A 22,056-nucleotide genomic window follows, 5' to 3' on the forward strand; every position below is an offset into this window, starting at 1 on the left:
ATGCTTAGCGCCTGTTAACAGCGCCTGGCGGACGGCGCTATCCAAGAATTGTCTATAATTAAGAGCACGACCAGATGTTCTAGCTGCAGGCTCTTACCATCCCACAAGCTCACTGCCTCTTGATTACACAAACTCCCCTGAACTGACTGTCAAATTTAAGGTTTTCACTTGTGTAATGAATGAATGTCCCTTAACTCTGAGCACGGTTTTAATTTACATTCTTGTATTTGGCGCTTGGTGCCCTTTCCGCTTTAAAAAGGAAACACCCGCCCGCAAATCAGTATTTTGGTAGGTTTTACGAGGTTTCCTTTTTTTCCTGGTATAACTGTTCCAAGTGAGTAAACACTATCCTTGTTCATTTATTGGGAAAGCTGATAATAGGAATTCCTCTTAACGCTAAGTATCTCGGGGAACGCCGCCCCCAAGGTTAAAGGGACCACGATAACGCTCCCTCGCCGTTACTAGAAACGCTCGGACCGCATCCCCACTCACAGCCGGTGGACGTGGACCGTCACTCACTGACGTCACTGCGCAAGCCTGCCGCGACCTGACGCCAGGGAATGACCTCAGGCCGGTGCGGGGCCACGCCCTCCCAAGCGCCATGCTGGGCGCTCGCGGCGCGGCCGTCGCGCGGGGCCTGCAGGTCCTGACGCACTCATGGCGGCGGGACTCCCGCGCCCTGGCCCTGGCGCGTGCGTGTCGCGCGCCCCGCGCGGGGCACTGGCAGCCTTCTGCGGGGCCGGGGCCGCGCCGGAGTCGGCTCAGCCTGTCGGCCGCGGCGGTGGTGAATTCGGCGCCGCGCCCTCTGCAGCCCTACTTGCGCCTCATGCGGTTGGACAAGCCCATTGGTGAGTGCGGGCGGGCGGACGGGCCGGAGCGCGCGGCGCCGCAGGTCGGGGAGGCTGCGGGCGTAATGGAAACGAAGGCGCCCGGTACTCTCCGACACCCGGACACCCGGACTCCGAAGCGGCCGTCCGGCTTTCCATCCCCCTGAATCCGGAGTGCTCCCGGCGAGCAAAAAGTTGGCTCATCCCACAGTCCTCGTTTAAACAGTGCCTCGAGCGGAAATTCCGTTCTCGTGTCCCTTTATTGACAGTATCGAAGCACTTCCACATTCATTGTTAGATCCTTCCCGTAATTCTGTAAGGCTCCCAAAGCAAAGAACTAAAACTGTAATGCCGTTGAGGAAAGCAGAGCCAGACCGGGTGAACCATATAGGGGACATTTCTATCTAGTGCCTACTGTAGAGCCTGGCAGTAGTATCGGACGAATTCCTACCACATCGCCTAGTCTCAGGGACAGAAAGATCTCTGGAAACTCCCTGCTTCCAAGGAACTCCTAGTCTAGTTGAAAAAGACAAATTATTGGGTGAGCTAGGAAAGTAGATCGAATGTTAGTGGTACAGATGGCAAGTGCTACAGTTAAAAGAGTAGTTACCTTGGATCTCCATTGCTAGAAAGTTTGGTCAAGAACAAATTGGATCTCAAAGAACAGGTAGATTTTGTAGAAGAGAGAAGAAATCTTGAGGGGTGGGAGAGATGTTTTTGCAAAGACTCAAGGGTGGAGAGGTGAAACGCCAAGGATGTGAGCTGATCTGGAATGGCCGGTGGGTGTAGAAAACACTGAGAGGCAAGGCTGGGTAAGACCGAAGAAGGATGGACAGTGGGAAGGGAGGGGCGGAGCCTGAACTCCAGGAACCTAGATGATGGCATTTGCCGTGGCAATGCCTGGAAATCCATTTGGATGCCTAGATACAGTCACTCCACCTCTGCCCAGCCAAGACCCCAAATTGGGTCTTGCTTATGGTATTCTAGGTTTATGCACCACTTACTTGGGATCAGAGCACTAGTGTTGAAACAATTAGCTATTAAAGTATAAAAGCAAATTAAAAGCGCAGTCCTGGCTTCACGACCCCTTGCATTTTGGGGCCAGATAAAAGTTGATAGGCATACATTTCCAAGCCCAGTTCTCATCTGAAGCGTAACTATAATCCTGGTTTGGTGTCTGTGTCACGCAGCAACAGCATAGGCCTACAAACATCCAGGGCAGATGAGCAGCTGCCATTATTCCCATTTCCACAAACCTCTGGCTTTTACATTAGTGGCTAAACCACCCCACCACATAATGAGAGGCTAGCTACCAAGAGGTATGAATAAAGCTCTGGAACCAGACCTCTTCATTTCGCATCCATACAATGAAGATGCTAATAGTACTGACTTTATAAGGTTGTCAGGAGAACTCATTTATACATATGTGTGTGAAGTCCTTAGAACAGTGCCTGCCATAATAAGTGCTCAAGAAATGTTAGGCATTAGTACTCAAGAAGTGGGAATTGAAGAAAACTGGGTTAGTAGTTACGTATGTTAAGAGGATACCAGCCTGCCTGCTTTAGTTCTAAATAAGATGATGATTGCGGGGTTTATTAGACAATTTACTGATAGTACTATGTTACAATTCATTCAACAAACATTTTTTGAGCCCCTACTATATGCCAGGGACAATAAATTGACAGTAGAATTGCAGGTTTGATATTTCTTTATTTAAATTACTCTTTCATGGGGCAATTTTACGTTCATTGTTTTACTTTGTTGAAGTTGGATCTTGTTTTTGTAAGCCAAAGTGGAATTCATTGTTTTTCAGAATGGATTACAACTTCTTTCAGATGTGTCACAGACTACGGTATTTCAGAAAGTTTCAGCAGGTGGCACTCTTTACACTAAATTGGTGGTGTAATTTTTGTTTTACTGCATTTATGGGTGATTATGTTGTCTTGAAGATAATATGTAATTAAAAGAATCTTAGGTTCCATTTTCACAGGTTTTTTGGTCTGCCCACCACCTCCTCTCAGAACTTGTTCAATTTATTTCATCTCTCAGAGCATTTTTCCTTTTTCTACAATAGACATTTCTTTCTGAAACCTGTTTGCTTCCTCGTTACCTCTGCATCCTTCTTCACGGAAGAGAGAATAATGAAAATACCAAAGGGAAGAGAGGCAAGAACTGTGGCTGCAAACCAGGAGCGCAAAGGAGCCATAAGAACTTAAGTGTATGTAGAAATTTAGGTATACTGAGTGATAGTATTGGCCTTAGACAGATGAGAGCCAGGCTACGTGAGTTTAACTTTGAACTCTGCCACTTTTTGCCTTTGTGATCTTGGGCAAATTACTTCCTCTGTGCTTCAGTTTTTGTATTTGTTAAGTGGGTATCATAAAAACTACCCATCTTGTAGATTTGTAATGAGAATCAAAAGTGTTCAGTGACAGCACCTGGGACATAGTAACAGGTACATGTTTGCTCTTACTGTTTTTGCATCATCACCAGTATCCTTTGCTAATAGCAGTTCTGAGGTAGATAGTCTTTCCCCTCATTTATATGTGAAGAAGACTGAACCTTAAAGTTTAATATACTTTAGTGTCTAGCATCACTCCATTTCTTAGTGGCAGACATCAAACCGAATGTCTGACTTTCCCCTTCATTATAGGAAGCCCCCCTCATCTATAGGAGTGCCGTACAGATTCCTATAGGTAAGTGAATATAGTACCTGTAATGTAGACTGATGGCAAAGGAAATTTTGTTGCTAATGCAAAAATGCTGTAGGTGACTACACATCTTTTCTGTCTAGAATTCTTTTTTTAAATAGACCCTTCAGTTCTAATTGCACCAGGAAAATCATGCCTTTGAAGTGGTGTTCTTTTGTTCCTGTCAGGGCAGGGTCACTCTGTCCCTCTGAGCTATACTGGTAGACCCAGGAAAAAGGAAGTAGTTAAACACTTAACCTCTCTGGGCATTTGCTTCCTCATCTGTAAAATAGGAACAATACTGGTGCCCACTCTGTAAGGGTATGGTGGAGGATTAAATGAGTCTGTGTGTGTAAAGCATTTAGAATAGTAGCTAACATTTCAGTAAATGTTAGCTGTTGTTGCTTTAGTTTTCTATGGGACACATCAAATAGGAGTCTGTTCAGGACAACCTGAATCTGAATTCAAGCCTGAACTGGCCCTTTCTTGTTTTCAGCCTCTCCTTGTCTTTTCTGCTCTGTCCTCCGTGGTCCCTCCCCCAGTGACTTGGGTGGCACTGTTTTATGCCTTTGTAGGACCCTGTATTTGCCCTGTTTTTTAATTGATCTATTTTATTATTGTTTAACCGTGTTTCTTCCTTTTTATTTATAAGCCTCCCTCCCTTAGTCACTGTTGTATTCTCAGTTCCTGTATGTGCTTTAAAAATACCTGTAAATGAATAAAGCTTAAACTTACAAAGTTTAAATATGATTATACGCACTTTGTCAATTGGCCATTTTTGTATAAGATCTCATCTTTATTTAGCCACATCTCCTTTTTCTCTGATGTATCTAAATTGGGAAGTAAAGATCAGAATTTATCGTAATAGGCACCATATCCAAACACTTGTTGACTTTCTTTTGAAAGTAGAATATCAAAGTTTACATGTGAAATCTCTTTTCTTTACAATCTATTTGGTTTGAGCTTAATTTCATCTAGTTTAGGGGCTAAGTACCAAGAACTAATGCCACCTGAGCATGGAGCTGCAAAATATTTAAAAACCAGTAGGTTAATGACCTCCTTCCTGCAAGACCATTTTTCTTTTATTGTACTAACAATAGAAGAAAGTTTTGCTAACTTTTTTTTAGCAGGTAATATATGCATATGATACAAAATTCAGAAAGTGCAAAGGTGTAGAGTGAAAACTAAGTCTTTCTCCCCTGTCTCCCAGCCACCCAGTTCCCGTCCCCAGCGGCAAGTATCAGTTTCTACTGTATCCTCCCTGACATGGCCTATGAATATACTGATATTCAAGTGTATGTATTTGGTGTTTGGGGGTGCATATGCATGGTAAAAATAGTTTGGTTGCCCTCCATAGGGGTGGACTGCTTTGTAACCTCATGAGAAGTGTGTGAGTATCTGACTCCCCAGGGTGTGTTGTCAGACTCAGTCTGACATGTGAAAAATGTTACCTCAATGTAATTTTGATGTGTTATTCTGAAAGTTGATCTTTCATATAAATAAGAGTCATTTGTATTTCTTTTTGTGTGAACTTCTGTAATCTTTTTGGTCTGTTTTTCCGTTGGACTATTGATCTCAGTTTCTGGGAACCCTACGTATTAGGCCAAAGATATGAGTTGTTCATTTATTTTCCCAGTTTTGTCATGTGTTTTTGATTTTGTGTTCTTTACTTCTTTGGGATGTAGTGTTTGAACAAAGGAAGACAGTTAACTAACTCGAATGTGTACCTTTTTTGTCTTTGTATTTTTGCTTAGGCACCTGGCTGCTGTATCTGCCGTGTACTTGGAGCATTGGGCTAGCAGCTGAACCAGGTTGTTTTCCAGATTGGTACATGTTATCCCTCTTTGGCACTGGAGCGGTTCTGATGCGCGGAGCAGGCTGTACTATTAATGACATGTGGGACCGGGACTATGATAAAAAGGTAGTTTCTTCCTGAAAAGGAATAGGGAGGCTCCTCTCAATTCAGCAGAGTGACATGGTGGCATCACTTTTGAAGTCCACAGGTGGCAAAGGATCATTTAGTGGACTCACTGAGATCCAGCATGAGAAGTGCCGTTTTTCAGTTGAGTAGCTGGTATTGCACTGTGCAGCGCTCCTCCTTTCCTTTCCCCACCCTGCAGGTGGGGCGTGTACTTCATTCTTACAGAATGAATTAGAACTTAGAAGGCCAAGGGAAGGATGTTAGGAGCAAAATGAGAAGCTCATCCTGAACCTTTGTGCATCCAAAAGAACGGTCGTTCTTTCCTTTGAGATATATACTGGAGTTGTAACTATTCTTCTATAAATCAAATCTTAATTAAAATAAGCCAAGGAAGCCCCTATTAGCATTTGCTATAATTGTTTCTTTAAAAAATGTAATTTTTGTTCTTTTTTTTTCTCCTTAGAAAAATAGTACTTGTTTAATCTGAAAAATTCAGACAGTACAGAAATAGAAAGTATGGAAGGTGCAAGTCTTTCTTATCTCCTCTTCCAAACCCCCAGAGAAGCTTCACTTAACAGTTTGATGCATTATGTTTCTCTGGATTATTTTCTATGCGTATTCTTTTTTTTTTTTTTTTTTAAGATTTTATTTATTCACTCAAGACACAGGGATACAGAGAGAGAGAGAGAGCACGAGCAGGGGGAGAGGCAGAGAAAGAATCAGGCTCCCCGCTGAGCCAGGAGCCGGACGTGGGGCTTGATCCCAGGATGCTGGGATCATGACCCAAGCCGAAGGCAGATGCTTAACCATCTGAGCCACCCAGGCGCCCCTTTTCTATGCGTATTCTAATGCATGTGTATAATTACTTCTTCCTCAACAGACAGTTATTTTTCTCAAGGGAAGCATCCATCTTGTTTGCCTTTTATCCTAGCGACTCTCCCATAAAAAAGTATGAGATCATTCATTAAATGCTTGAGTAAATAATCAAGTAAACTTTCAATTTAAAAGAAACCCATGGTGAATTATATAAAATAAATAATCTTATATACATGTATATAAAGTGAATAATAATCATCCTTGTTTGCCTTTCATACTGATCTAAATTTTCCTTTAGCAAGACACACCTGTAATGATTTTTAGTTTATAAGAACAGCATCATAATGCCTTTTTTAATTAAAAAAAATATTTATTGAATACTTGCTGTGTGTGAGACATAGTGATAGGCTTTCAGAGATTTCATGGATGAAAGACAGTATTCCTGACGTCACAGTTTTATAGTTACACTCCAGCAGTACTGTTAGGAGAGTGGTGTCCACAGGGCAACTTACTGAAGATCCCCTATCTCAGCCTAAGGGAGCAGAGAGAACTTTCCAGGGGGGTGACCTATGAACTGTGTCAGAATAAGATGGCAAGAAAAGCATGGGCTGGAGAGTGAAGGTGGCTCTGGGCAGAGGGAACAGCAGATAACGAGGCGTGGCTGGGAGATAAAGTATAAAGCTTAACAACCGCAGGGCTGTGGTTTGTGTGTCGCTGTAGGATAGGATTGTGGCAGGTGGCAGGAACTGATGCTGAACACATCTCTCTACCCCACTGACCCAGTTGGGATAAGTCGATTCATGCCGGGAGATGCATACTTTCTTGATTTGGGGTTCATAATTCTGCATAATCATATGATTGAGGCTTCTGGTATATATCACTTCAAAATAATTCTTGAACATGTTTAGAGCAGCTGATGTCAAAATCCTGGTTGTAATATTTTATTGAACTGTAAAGTTTTGCAGATGTTACTCTTGGGGGGAACTGGATAAAGGGTACGTGGGATCTTTATATTTTTTAAAATGCAAAGATGTTTTTTAAAAACTGCATGTGAATCTACAATTATCTCAAAAGAAAAAGGTTAATTAAAAAAATAGGGGCGCCTGGGTGGCTCAGTCGTTAAGCGTCTGCCTTCGGCTCAGGTCATGATCCCAGGGTCCTGGGATCGAGCCCCACATCGGGCTCCCTGTTCCGTGGGAGGCCTGCTTCTCCCTCTCCCACTCCCCCCGCTTGTGTTCCTTCTCTCGCTGTCTCTCTCTCTGTCTAATAAATATTAAAAAAAATAATAATAATAATAATAATGTATTCAAACCAACCAACTTTTAATTAACAAAATCTGACCATTTTAGTTTTCCCTTAAGTGATTCTTTTTCTCCTTAGGTAAAAGGTTATTGATTAGATACCTTTTATCTCCCCTATGACATTTTTCTGATTAGAAGAGTCCAGATTCTATATACACATATAACAAAGCTCTTAAATGAGTGTTTTATAGCTATTGAGGAGGTTTTGCTAACATGACTTAAAATGTTATGTGCCTCTCTCTTTTTAAAATCTAATTTCTTTTTAGTTTTTGTTCCATTTATTTAAATGGAAGAAAAAAAAAAATCAGTTCACCCATTTCTCCCACGCAGCTCCTCCCCAGCCCCTGCCTCTGGCAACCACCAGCCTGTTCTCTTTTTTTTTATAAGCTTGAGTTTTTGTTTTGTTTTGTTTGTTTTAGATTCCATATGTAAGAGAGATCATACAGTATTTGTCTTTCTATCTGACTTATTTCACTGAGCATAATGCCCTTGAGATTGATCCATGTTGTTGCAAAACGGGAAGATTTTTTTAATAGTATGAATAGTACTATTCCTGAATAGTATTATTCCATTTTGTGTATATGTGTGTGTGTACCACAGTTTTGTTTTTTGTTTTTTTATCCATTCATCCATCAATGGACACTTAGATTGTTTCCATATCTTGGCTATTGTAAATAATGCTGAACATGGGGGCACATACATCTTTTCGAATTAATATATTCATTTTCCTTGGATAGATACCCAGATGTGGAATTCTGGATCATACGGTAGTTCTATCTTTAATTTTTTGAGGAACCACTGTACTGTTTTCCACAGTGGTTGCAACAATTTATGTTCCACTAATAATGCACAGGAGTTCCCTTTTCTCCACATCCTCACCAAAACGTACTTCTTGTCTTTTTGATAATAGCCATTCTAATAGGTGTGAGATGATACCTCATTGTGGTTTTGTTTGTATTTCTCTGATGATTAGTGATCTCGAGCATCTTTTCTTGCATCTGTTGGCCATCTATATGTCTTCTTGGAAAAACGTCTATTCATGTCTTCTGCCCATTTTTTATTCGGATTTTTGGGTTTTGTTTTCTGTTTGTTTTTTAGTTATATGAGTTCTTTATATATTTGGATATTAACTCCTTATTAGATATATGATTTGCAAATATTTTCCCCCATTCAGTAGGTTGATTTTCATTTTGTTGATGGTTCCCATTGCTGTGCAGAAGCTTTTTAGATTGATGCAGTCCCACTTTATTTTTGCTTTTGTCGCTTTTACTTTTGGTGTCTGATCCAAAAAAATCATTGCCAAGACCTGTGTTAAGGGGCTTATTGCTATGTTTTCTTCTAAGAGTTTTATGGCTTTAGGTCTTATGTGCAAGTCTTTAAACCATTTTTTTTTTTAATTTTATTTATTTATTTGACAGAGAGAGACACAGTGAGAGAGGGAACACAAGCAGGGGGAGTGGGAGAGGGAGAAGCAGGCTTCCTGCCGAGCAGGGAGCCCGATGCGGGGCTCGATCCCAAGACCCTAGGATCATGACCTGAGCCGAAGGCAGACGCTTAACGACTGAGCCACCCAGGCGCCCCGTCTTTAAACCATTTTGAGTTAATTTTGTGTATACTGTAAGATAGGAATCCAGATTTATTCTTTTTTCATATAGCTGTCCAGTTTTCCCAGCACCATTTATTGAAGAGACTATTCTATAGTTTTGGCTCCTTTGTCATAAATCAGTCGACCGTAAATGTGTGGGTTTATTTCTGGGCTCTCTGTTATGTTTCATTAATCTATATGTCTGTTTTTATGCCAAAATCATTCTGTTTTAATTACTGTAGCTTTGTAGTATAGTTTGAAATCAGGAAGTGTGATGCCTCCAGCTTTGTTCTTTCTCAAGATTGCTTTGGCTACTTGCAGTCTTCTGTGGTTCCATACAAATTTTAGGGACATCTATTTCTGTGAAAAATGCCATTGGAGTTTTGATGGGATTGCATTGAATCTATATATTGCTTTGAGAGGTATGGACATTTTAGCAATATGAATTCTTCCAATGCATGAGCATGAAATATCTTTCCATATATTTGTGTCTTTAATTTCTTTCATTAATGTCTTATAGTTTTCAATATACAGGTCTTTCACTCCCTTGGTTAAATTTGTCTCTAGGTATTTTATTCTTTACTGCAGTTGTAAATGAGATTTTTTTTTTTTTTAAAGATTTTCTTTATTTGACACACAGAGAGAGATAGCTAGAGAAGGAACACAAGCAGGGGGAGTGGGAGAGGGAAAAGCAGGCTCTCAGCTGAGCAAGGGCCTGATGCGGGGCTCAATCCCAGGACCCTGGGATCATGACCTGAGCCGAAGGCAGATGCTTAACGACTGAACCACCCAGGCGCCCCGAGATTGTTTTCTTAATTTCTCTTTCAGATAGTTCATTATTAGTGTAAAGAAACAGAACAGGTTTTTGTATTTTAAAGGATGAGTTAAAAAGCTTGGCCAAGTTGTAACGCATATCTCACAGTTTCTTAAAGACTGTATATCACTAAGGATATGTTTGTGGCTCAGGGTTTTGCTTAGTATGTTAGATAATAAGTAAATTGCTAATATATTAAATGATAAGTAAATTGTTATTCGGATATGAGTTAAGTGTGTTCTGTTGATGTTGTGTATAATCTCCCAACCATGTGATAAGCATTAGGTCCATAACCATTGAAATAATCTCAACATACAGGTATTAATGATTTAGTTTTATTTTATTTTTTAAAAATACTTATTTCAGAGAGAGAGAGAACATTTCAGAGAGAGAGAGAGAGAGAGAGAGAGAGAGAACGAGCGGGGGAGGGGCAGAGGAAGAGGGACAAGCAGACTCCCCACTGAGCAGGGAGCCTGATGCAGCGCTCCATCCCAGGACCCTGAGATCATGACCTGAGCCAGAGTCAGATGCTTAACTGACAGCCACCCAGGCGCCCCAGTGATTTAGTTTTATAAGCTATGAGCAAATGGTTTCATTAAAAACCACATAGAATATGTTTTGATCATCCATTTTTAGTCTTTTGATGGAGTACTTGTTTATTTTCAGCTTTTGAATTTAGCCAGGTAATTATCACTACCGAAGGGATGGTGTAATCTGTGATTAGTAGTGTGGTCAGGGGTACTAGATAGATTGTGCTGCCCACTGTCCATGACCTTGGAAAGTTACCAAGCCTCCTAAAACAGATGGCAAGAATTTGTGAGTGGCTAAAAGTCAGGGTTGTTATGAGGATTCAATGGTGTGATGCACACATAGCTCTTAGAATAGTAGCACATTGTAAGCACTCGCATACTAGCTGGAATAATCATAATGTTCTAAAACAAATATAGGACATAAATATATTTCCAACTAAAACTATAGGGACCAAATCAAAAATAAAAGATCAAGTCTGGCACTCTAACCAAGGTGAGTCATTATAGTTTTTGACAAACTGTTTTATTGCACAGTGAAGCATGCTATAAAATGGGTCAGCACATTTTTTCTATAATAGGAACAGATAGTAAATATTTTAGTCTTTGTGGGCCATACCATCTTTGTTGCAACTATTTGATTCTGTTGGAGCATGAGGGCAGCCATATACAATATATTAACAAATGGGTATATCTCTGTTTCAATAGAATTTTATTTATGGACACTGAAACTTGAATTTCATATTATTTTCATGTGTCATAATACAATACCCTTTTTTTAAACTGATTTTCAATTGCCTAAAAAAGTAAAAACTATTCTTATTAGCTCACAGGCCATATAAAAATAGGCAGTAGGCTAGATTTGGCCCATAGGCCATAGTTTGCTAACCCTTGATATAAATCAAAATCAAAATGGAAATATGTTATATTAATAGTTTTAACATATGTTGCATACCTGTATGCTTTATACACTGCATTTACTCTATGAGGTAGTGTTCTTGTTGCCTCTTTCTCTTCTTCTCCCTCTCTCTTTCTGTTTTTCTTTTAACAGGTAAGTAACATAAGTCCAAGAGAGGTTAAGTAATTTGCCAAAATTCACACAGCTGCTAGGTGATGGAACTGTATTCACGTGCTGGGCTCTTGGATCCCAGATCCTGAGTTCTTCTAACAATGTTGAAAATTTTGGTTATGCTTTTTTATGCTTCAGTTTAGAATAATCACATTTCATGATCTTTAGACAGGAAAATAACAACTAATTTATCTTATTTGTCCACATAATAGCTCTGTCTGTTCATATTCTTACATTGAGTCTGCCCTTTATATTTGGGTACAATTAATATTAGATTATAGATCCATCCTTAAATAGCCTGGCAAAAGCACTCCCGTTTTCAAACCCAGGTAATCTGTCTTCTTTCTTTCTTTACATTTGATTGCTGATTGCAGTGCTTCCTGTAATCAAAACATTCACTGCAATTTCCTCTTTCCTGAGAATTACCATTATTATTGTCTCTCTTTTCTCTGTAGAAATTAAACATATACTTGCTAATAAGCTGGGTAGCTAACTAGCCAGATAAGGAAGTTGCTTCATTTTGTGTGTTTGGAGATGGAGATGGGAGATGGAAAGAAAGGGGAATGAGTGGTGGGAATTTTTAGTGCTTTCAAAGCTCTGTTTTAAATATGAAGTTTTGATTTTTGACAGTGTTTCCAATGTTGATTTCACTTTTTATTCATATTTTTGCCTTAGTGCCTGCCTTGGGCCATTCTCTTGATTACATGTTTACATTCATGATTGAACCATTACATGAGGCTAAGGTATGTGTTTTTATGTATTAAGGTTATAAGAACAGTGAATCGCCCAATAGCAGCTGGAGACATTTCAATTTTTCAATCCTTTATTTTCCTCGGAGGACAACTGACCTTGGCACTGGGTGTTCTTCTGTGTCTGAATTACTACAGGTATAGTAAATGTGTTTTTCAGAATCACGTATAAAATCTGTCTTTTGAAATGGAGAAAGTAGGAATAGATAAAATTGAAATAATTTATCACAAAATTGTTTATTGACTCCTTATGGAGCATCTGTAAGTTAGCTAGTATAAAGAAATCACCACATGTCGTAAAATCAAGAATGCTTTCAGCCAAAGGAATGAGAAGATCAGCATTTAATTTATTCTGAACCACCGTTATACTTCCATTACGTGTTTCCTAAGAAACACATGGCACTTTGATAGCTTTTCCAGATGCATACATGGATGTGTGTGTATACCCTTAATGTATAATTTTATTTATCCTGACAGTGTCTCTAAATTAGATAGACGTGATTATACTCATTTTGCAAAAAGATTAACCAGGTCTTCCCCAGAGTCACGCTCATAATTGATGACAGAGGGCAAAAGTGGAAGGATTCATTCCTAGATCTCAATAGAGACAAAGTTAAACTTCTGTGCATCAGATGGCTACTTATAAAATACATAAATGAGGAAAAAAAGACAAGAAAGTGTCATTTTATATAGACTAGACTTAATTACAAACTTTGGCCTGATAGCATCACATGAAAATGCATTTAGAAGGTTTTTCCTGGAAGGACGGTGTTAGGTGAGCTGTGAGATACCTAAGAACACCTTACACTGTCATCCTTTTATAGATGCTTTATCCTCTCCTAGGGAAGTAACACCCATGTGCATATCGGGGCGGGGGGGGGATCCTGACTCTAATCCTGTTGGGACATCTCCATTTACTAGCTGTCTTAATGTTGGAAAAAACAGAGAGGCAGTGGCATATGGTGGGTATTAAGTGGGACTCTAGAGCCATCCTGCCTTAGGTTTGAATCCTGGCCCTGCTACTGACTGGCTGGATGACAGTCAACAAATTACTTCATCTCTTTGTGCTTTAGTTTCCTCCCATCTGCAAAATGCAAGTGGAATAAAACTGTCTACCTCTTAGGTTTGAGGTGAAGGTTATAATGAGTTAACCTATGTAAAGCAGAACAGCACCTAATACACGGAAGCAGTATATGTATTATTGTTTTGTTCGGTTGTTTTGTAACACTTAAAATATTTTCTAATCATCTTTTACCCTAATTAAAGTCTGGGAAAATAATTTTATATAACAAAAAAGATAACTGAAGATAAGTCATTTTCCAGTTAGTATTACTACTATTGTTGTCTTTAGTGATTTCTAAGAGATGGTGATACTAATCTTCAATGGCTTTTCTTGATTTCAGTATAGCTCTGGGAGCAGCATCCCTGCTTCTTGTCATCACCTACCCGCTAATGAAAAGAATTACATACTGGCCTCAACTAGCCCTAGGTGAGCTTGAAATAACTACAGGTATTTCCTTCAGTACCCTCAGACTTGTACTTTTGTGTGTATGTGTGTATGTGTATGATGTGGCAGAGAGAAAATGTCAAGTCAGTCATGAAATTTTCTAAACCAAGAATAGATTTTCATATTTTAAGGGAGGGCAATTAGCCATTTTTATTGGCTAAGAAATTTTGCATACTTACTAAGATTCTCATCATTATTATTTTCTGAAATGCTCTTTTAAAAATCAAGGTATGTTGGGGCACCTGGGTGGCTCAGTCGTTAAGCGTCTGCCTTCGGCTCGGGTCATGATCCCAGGGTCCTGGGATCGAGCCCCGCATCGGGCTCCTTGCTCGGCGGGAGCCTGCTTCTCCCTCTCCCACTCCCCCTGCTTGTGTTCCCTCTCTCGCTGTCTCTCTCTCTGTCAAAAAATAAATAAAATCTTAAAAAAAAAAAAAACAACAAGGTATGTCATGAAGAAAAAATTAACTGATTGGACCCTGCCCTTCTCTTTAGGTCACCAACCTGGATGCCCTGAGGACTTGGGGGAGTGGGGTAGAGAGCACAGTCAGGCAACAGAACCAGGGTTAGTATGTGAAAGCTTAAATGGCCCATCTCTGTGAGGAGAAAGTGAGCCAGTCTTGCCTCCGGCTCCCACAGTGCTCTAATGTGGTACTTACTCATTTCATCGGCAGTAACTAAAAGAGAAGATGCTGAGGGCTGTGTCTGTCCCAGCAGTTGTAAATTGTAAATGCCTAACAGATAAAGCTCTCTTTGCATGTGGGTGGCCCAGTGTCTAGCATAGCACTTGGTATATCATGGGTATTCCATAAATATTTTTTGGCAGAGAGAGCCAAAGGTAGAGAGGTAGGGAAATCAGAATCTATTGCAAAAATACCTACTCCTAGAATAAGCTAGAATATTCCTAGGACTATTCTAGTTGTTTGAGCTATTTTTTTTTTAGTGAATAAAAGAAGAAAAGGGGTTTCTGAGAAGAGACATGTGGGACCCACTGAGTATGAGGTACCTGAGGGACTTGCAGGTAGAGATGTCCAGCAGACAGTCCAGTGTCTAGTCTCAAGTGTAGGGAAGTGATCTGGTTGCACAAGCAGATTTAGGAGCTGTTCACATGTAGATGTTTGTTCATAGTCTGCAGAGAAGATGGGCTTACAGAATAAATAAGTGTACCAGCCTATACTCTTGTTTCTGTAGCTTATGGGGGAAGTCAAGTCATAAAGGAAAGAACACAGGGTTTTGACTCAGGTAGGTCTAAGTTGAAACCCCAGCTTCTACTACTCAATGACTGCGCCAGGCACCATACTAGGTAGGGTAAATGTTGTTCTCACGAAACCTCCTGTTTATCAGGGTGATATGATTCTGTTACATGTGTTATTTTAATTTCCCATTCATCTCTCTGAGCCTATCTCCTTTTTTGTGCAATGTAGGTAGTCACCACCATGGAGAGCTGAGAGAATTTCAGGAAGAGACATAGTAGAAAACAGTGCACAGGGCCTAATGCATAGAAGCACTTATTACGTGCTGATGCCCCCTCCTCTTTTTGGGAGTCTAAAGTGCATTTAGACTTGTCCTCTCTGTCTTACCATTTGTAGGGCTGACTTTTAATTGGGGAGCATTACTTGGATGGTCTGCTGTCAAGGGCTCCTGTGATCCATCTGTTTGCCTGCCTCTTTATTTTTCTGGAATTATGTGGACTCTAATATATGATACTATCTATGCCCACCAGGTAAAAAAAAATATCTTCTTTTCTTAACTTTGGTTTAGTTATTGTTGCCATTTAAGAACTTTATGAACCACATTAAAGGGAAAGTATTTTTTTCTGAAAAGAAAATCATTCATGCTTCCTTGGCACCAACAAAATATTTTTGTTTCATGTGTATATATGTTTACTAAAGAGATCAATTCTTACTTCCAAGCACTTAAGCAGTATTTATATGCCAGGCATATCAATACTTTTGTTACTGTTGTTGTTTTGTCTTTTAAAGATTATTTGAGAGAAAGAGTACAGGGTGGGGAGGCAAAGGGAGAGGGAGAGAAGCAGACTCCCCTCTGAGCTTACAGTATGAGAGGAAAAACATACGCTAACCCCACATTCATTATTTGGATTTGGTGCCCAGAAGATAGCCTATCAGATAGCTATCTGCCTGCTGGTAGGTGCAGAGTTCAGCATGTAGCCTCTGATAACACATGACCATATTTACAACAGTATGTGGAAATGCTTAGAAATTAAATTGCTGGAGGAGATCAGTCAGCTAGATGTGAGTGTACCACCAAAAACTAGCTCTGCTTTATACAGAAAGGATTTGATGGGAGAGGCATGGAATAAATTGAACTAGAAATGAAACGTGAATGGATGTGGTTAGGTGGCAGTTGAGCATTTTTCTACATCTGTGATTTTAGCAACATTGAAACTAAAATGTATGGGAAATTGTTGAGATTTGAGAACTCTAATTAGACTTGAGTTTTACTTCAAATGTAGTCAGTGTATTGTTAAGAGTCATTAATAGGGTTATAAGAAATACAACGACATGTGGAAATGGAGCTGGAAGATAATCTTAGCAGTGACACTTAATTCGATTCGTCCTGCGCATTCATTGCCAGTCAGCCTGTGTCTCTGAGTTACTGTCAGCTTCCACAGCTTATGTCCTTTGAGAGACACTTTCTTCTGGGATTACGTAGTGGTGATGGTTGTACAATCCAAATGGTGAATTTTATAGCATGTCAATAAAAACTGGACAGTTTCTTACTGCTTTCTGGTGTTAGGACAAAAGAGATGATGCTCTGATTGGTCTTAAGTCCACGGCGCTGCGTTTCGGTGACAACACCAAGCGGTGGCTCAGTGGCTTCAGTGTGGCGATGCTGGGGGCTCTGAGCCTGGTGGGCGTGAACAGCGGTCAGACCGCCCCCTACTACACTGCTCTGGCTGCTGTAGGAGCCCATCTGGCACACCAGGTTGGACCTTTTTCTTTCTTTTTCCCCTCCTTTTTCCTTGGTATAAATTTGTAAAAATTATTTAAACAAAACAACCTCTGTGTTTACCAAGCAGGGTACTTCTTAAAACAATTACTTGGCTTATTCTACCTTGAACCATCCCCTCCCCTCTCCCAACATGTCATCTAAAAAAGCTAGCTGTACTATTTTAGAGAAACAGTCTAAAACTAAACCTAGATTTATTTTTTTTCCCTCTGATGTTTCTGGAATTTCTTCTGATTCATGTCTGGAAAATTTCAGCAGTGTCTGAAGGTTGTGGGTTGAGTTGAATTGCTCTGAAAACAAACTGATCAACATAACCATATTTTTACTATGCGGGCTTCATTTTTTTTTTTTTTTAAGATTTTATTTATTTATTTGAGATAGAGAGAATGAGAGAGAGAGAGCACATGAGAGGGGGGAGGGTCAGAGGGAGAAGCAGGCTCCCTGCCGAGCAGGGAGCCCGATGCGGGACTCGATCCAGGGACCCCAGGATCATGACCTGAGCCGAAGGCAGTCGCTTAACCAACTGAGCCACCCAGGCGCCCACTATGCGGGCTTCAGTGATGGATATGGTAGTTAGCAAACTAATCATTTATAAGTTTGGAGGTTGTGGGTTGAGTTGAATTGCTCTGAAAGCAAACCGATCAACAGAGTCCCAGTCCCCTGGCATTAGCAACCAAGGCCAGATAAGACAAGAAGTGCTAACTTGTCAGAGTTCTGCCTAGATAGAGGGAAACTGTCATTTTAAGATATCCAGCCAGCACCCACAAGCTTATATTGTGAATCTACATTAGTGACTTTTGTAAAATGAATGAACTAAATGTAATCTTAATGAAATAGCTAGCTTGTACATGGACTCTAGTTTTGTATCAGCGTTACTTTTATTTTCTTCAAACAGATCCAAAAAGATGTTAGCCTGTATGTAGGTGATCTGTTGTATACAGACTATTGCAAATTACTTATCAGTGTAAGCAAGACTTGCATAGCAGTATGAAGGAAACTAAAATCCAATGTCCGTAAGGTAAACCCCATGCCGTATCACCTTCATTGTTTTCCTCACGAGGAAAGCTAAAAGACAGGAATTGGTGATTCTCCAGGATTCTCTAGATTTCACCATTTTCCTCCTCAGAATTTCGTAGCATCCTCTCTTACTCATAACTCAGCTCTGTGGGGGTTGTCACCATCCATTGATTGTCTGATCAGGATAATGGATGTGTATCCATAAAGCACTTGGATATTAGTGGAGGAGGCAGAAATTACGAGGAAAATTATAAATACCGTAAGAAATATTTGGAGGCCACCTTATAATTCTAAATGGCATTTGTGGTCTTCTCTCTAGTGCTTGTCACAATATTTTAAGATGGAATAGCCTTCTAAGGTTTGGGAAAAAAGGAAATCATGATTTTTTTTTTAAGATTTTATTTTTATTTATTTGACAGAGAGAGACACAGCGAGAGAGGGAACACAAGCAGGGGGAGTGGGAGAGGGAGGAACAGGCTTCCTGCGGAGCAGAGAGCCTGATGTGGGGCTCGATCCCAGGACCCTGGGATCATGACCTGAGCCAAAGGCAGCGGCTTAAATGACTGAGCCACCCAGGCGCTCCGGAAATCATGATGATTTTAAGTCCGCAGGCCACATAATAAAGAATAGTTGGGAAAATGAGGGATGCTAATGCTTAATAAGCCTAGGAATGACTAAGATAGGGACATGGGACTTTCTTGATACGTTTGCAGGACTACTACGGAGAAAAAGGAATATGTTTGTTCTAGATCACTAACAGTAGATCTAGGTTGCCAGATCCCCTTCTCTGTGTGGGGATGGGAAGAATTACACATGCATGGGGGTGTATTTGGTTATCATAAATAAACTGGGGAGGGGTCACCGTAGCCATTTAGTGAGTGGGGCCAGGTATGGTAAATAACTGTCAATGCACTAGACAGCCCTGCACAGTAGGGAGTTGTCCTTCCCAAAGGTGACTTGTCCCCCTGTTGAGAAACACTCCTCCAAGGAATAAAGCTAGAACTGGAGGGTAGGAGTTGTAGGAGGCAGATTTTAGAACAGTCAATAATAACTGGTTTGGAGCTTTCTAAATAGAAGGAAAAATAGCATGGGTTGCCTCTCAGAGCATTCATGCACCCCTCAAGTGGAAGGCTTTAGGACATGGCTTGGATGATACCCAATGAGAGATATGGTAGATTTTTCTTCCCTGGGAAACAGTTTGGGGTACATTAAGGGCTTCCCATTCTTAAAATCCTATAACAAAGTGCTGTTGTCTTCTCTGTACTGATGTGTTTATTTATGATGCCGAAAAGTTTATACTAAGTTCTAACGCAGCATTATGATCTTCTCTTACAGATCTACACTCTAGACATCCACAGACCTGAGGATTGTTGGGATAAATTTACCTCCAACCGAACACTAGGACTAATAGTTTTGTTAGGGATTGTCCTTGGGAATTTGTGGAAGGAAAAGAAAACAGATGAAGCAAAGAAAAGTATAGGTAGTAGAATAGAAAATTAGCAAATGATGTTGATCTAGGAATCTTTAAAACAAACTTTGGCAATAAAATCTTAAAAACAAAAAATAAATAAAACAAACTTTGGCAAAACACTCTCAGGTCTTTTTAGCACATAATTAGATTTGAAGAAGCAGTCTTGCAATATGTTAATGAATTAAGAACCAGAAGATGAAGACGTAGACCATATTTGCCTGGATTTAGTTCAAGTATTTACTAGCAAAATCCTTCCCTAGTCTTAGAAACCAGGAACTCTTTAGGATTTGAGCGACCTTGAGTCTTCTGCTCAGGATGATGCCCATCTGCAGTTATGGGAATGGTATGAGTTTGGGCACTTTAAAAGACACCTGATTTGTATCTCATCTAAATGAATGATGGTAGGAAAACAGACTTTATTTTTAGGGAAAAATAAAAGCTGCTGTAGAAAGTTGGGGTTTATTGTTCTTTGTTGTCACCTTTACTCACTACCAAAAGCTGTACTTGAGGAAACCAGTCTGTTTTTTGTGTCTTAGGAGAATTTAAATAAGTAAATAAAAATTTTTATCTATTGTATCCATACGTACTTCTGTTGTTACCAGTCCTGGACATTTACTTCGCACCTCCAGTCTCTGTGTACAGGCATGGTGACCAGAGGTTGTGGGTTGAGTTGAATTGCTCTGAAAGCAAACCGATCAACAGAGTCCCAGGGACTATTTTAATTTTTGTTGATACCTTTTTTTTTATCTTCTCAGATTGTGATATATAGGATAATGGCATGTTGGTTCAAGTGTCCTAACAGTTTCTTCCCTTGCCCCCTTCAGAATGTTCTCAACACAGCAGCCAGAGTGATTTCCTTAAAAATCTGTGTGAGGTTCTGTCATTCCTCTACTCAGAACCCTCCAGGATCTCCCAGGTTGCCCAGTACAGACTAAAAGTCCTGTCAACCTGCCAGGCCCTTCGTGATGTGGCTTCATCTGCAGCTATTTTCCCACACTCCTCTCTAGCCCCACTGGCTTCCTCACTGCTGCTCAGCAGGCTGGTGGACTTCTGCCCCAGGGCCTTTGCATGTACACTTCCCCTTGCCTGGGATGCTGTCCTTGAATTATGTCAGTCCTCCACAGCAGGTCTTTTCCTAAATGTTACCTTCTCAGAGGCTTTTTCTGGCCACTGTTTATAAAATTACATAGCAAGTGCTACCTACACTTCCTTTGTTGTTTTTTTTCTCTTCAGAAATTAGCGATATTAACCTAAAATATATTTCACTTGATTTAAGTGGCTCTTGTGGATAGTGGGGTGTGGGGAAGGCAGCAACTTTGTGTATGTGGATTGTGGGTGGCAGTAAACACTAAATTGCATAATGGTGATAATGGTGGTGATTATGCAGCTGACAGAGCACTTACGTGTGCCAGGCCCGGATAAATAAGCACAGGAAAATGTAGTGAACTGTTTATTCAGCAAGTACTGAATCATCGAGAGTGAATGTTTAGATTACAACAGTAGTAGCAGCTGTAATTCTACTCTATTAAAGCAGCAATGAGTTGAAGGGGAGAATAGAAATGTATCCTACTTTAGGGCGCCTGGGTGGCTCAGATGGTTAAGCGTCTGCCTTCGGCTCAGGTCATGATCCCAGGGTCCTGGGATCGAGTCCCGCATCAGGCTCTCTGCTCCTTGGGAGCCTGCTTCTCCCTCTGCCTCTCTCTCTCTCTCTCATGAATAAATAAATAAAAATCTTTAAAAAAAAAAAAAAAGAAATGTATCCTACTTTAAGGGAAATATGATTGGCTTCTCTATTTTATCTAATTCTGACATTGTATCAGGATAGATAAACTTTAAATCTGTTGATTTCTGGGTTGGTTTTTGTTTTTTGTTTTTGTTTTGTTTTTTTTGTTACAAATATGTATGTTTTTTTCCTTTGGAAAAAATTAGGAAAATACACAATTTAAGTCAGTAATAAGAATAAAAATACAGTGTTTAAACATATGGAGGGATGTCTTCAATAATGAAAGAAATGAGAAATGGAAAAAATTGAGCTTAGAAAAGGGTTATGCCTCTTGAAAAGATACCATTTCTCATAGCAAAAGTTGATTTCTAAATGCCTTTTCCCAGGCGTGGGCTCTAGAAGGATGTTGGCCAGGTTAAATGGTGGAGGAACATGGCCAATGGGGATCTGTGCTTAGCACAGCAAGGCCTGGTGTGGCATCCCCTACATTGTACCCTAGAGGACACCTTAGAGCATAATCCCTTTTTCATTTAGGGAAATGTTCCAGTGTCTAAAAGGGCAGTAACTGTTGAGGACTAGCTGTATGATAGGCCAAAATCTACATAAGCTATTCTAGACTGGCTACATAATTTGCAGATCACCCTGTATTTTAAAATGCTTAAAATTTTAACCCATTAGCGCAACTCCAGTTGGAGGAGGGTAAGTACGGTGTATTTCAGTTTTATTTTCCTAAGTTGGTTGATGAAAGTTAATATGGAACAAATCCTAGAATCAGCAAAACTGCAGCCATTTATGATAAATGGGAATAGGAAAGAATACAGATTAAAATTCAGAGATTGTCTTGCCTTCAAAAAGCTGCTCAAACTTAACTGAATTATTTTAGTTCCTTTTCATTTCATTTCTTCTTTTGCCAGGTAGAAAAGCTGAAAAAGTAATATAAATACGTAAGGGGCAGATTGAAGGGTTGGAGAGAGATGAAGTAGATTATTAGCTTCTAAAGTCATGGACTTAAAACAATTCAGGGTTGGAAAGAGGTGTAGCTGTCACCCATCCAGTCATCTCGTGCTGG

The 22,056-nt window shown here is 40.2% G+C and overlaps 1 protein-coding gene across 1 annotated transcript; it reads left to right on the forward strand.

Annotated features, from left to right (window-relative positions):
* Positions 1–583: 583 nt before the first annotated feature.
* Positions 584–19,715, forward strand: COQ2 (coenzyme Q2, polyprenyltransferase). Its single transcript, XM_035004628.1, has 7 exons — positions 584–848; positions 5,272–5,438; positions 12,316–12,437; positions 13,703–13,788; positions 15,393–15,526; positions 16,564–16,752; positions 19,129–19,715. Exons 1-7 carry the CDS (start codon positions 602–604, stop codon positions 19,291–19,293), a joined length of 1,110 nt encoding a protein of 369 aa, XP_034860519.1. The 5' UTR covers positions 584–601; the 3' UTR covers positions 19,294–19,715.
* The last annotated feature ends 2,341 nt before the right edge of the window (positions 19,716–22,056 follow it).

This window comes from Mirounga leonina, unplaced genomic scaffold (assembly GCF_011800145.1).
Source record: "Mirounga leonina isolate KUSES-001 unplaced genomic scaffold, KU_Mleo_1.0 Mir_129, whole genome shotgun sequence".
In the NCBI taxonomy this organism is placed as follows: domain Eukaryota; kingdom Metazoa; phylum Chordata; class Mammalia; order Carnivora; family Phocidae; genus Mirounga; species Mirounga leonina.

Bases quoted from the DNA above. Each gene is read 5' to 3' on its own strand.
- COQ2 (XM_035004628.1), top strand. From the start codon at position 602: ATGCTGGGCGCTCGCGGCGCGGCCGTCGCGCGGGGCCTGCAGGTCCTG. The intron at 12,438-13,702 runs GTATAGTAAATG...TCTTGATTTCAG, and splicing joins CTGTGTCTGAATTACTACAG to TATAGCTCTGGGAGCAGCAT. The intron at 16,753-19,128 runs GTTGGACCTTTT...CTTCTCTTACAG, and splicing joins GAGCCCATCTGGCACACCAG to ATCTACACTCTAGACATCCA.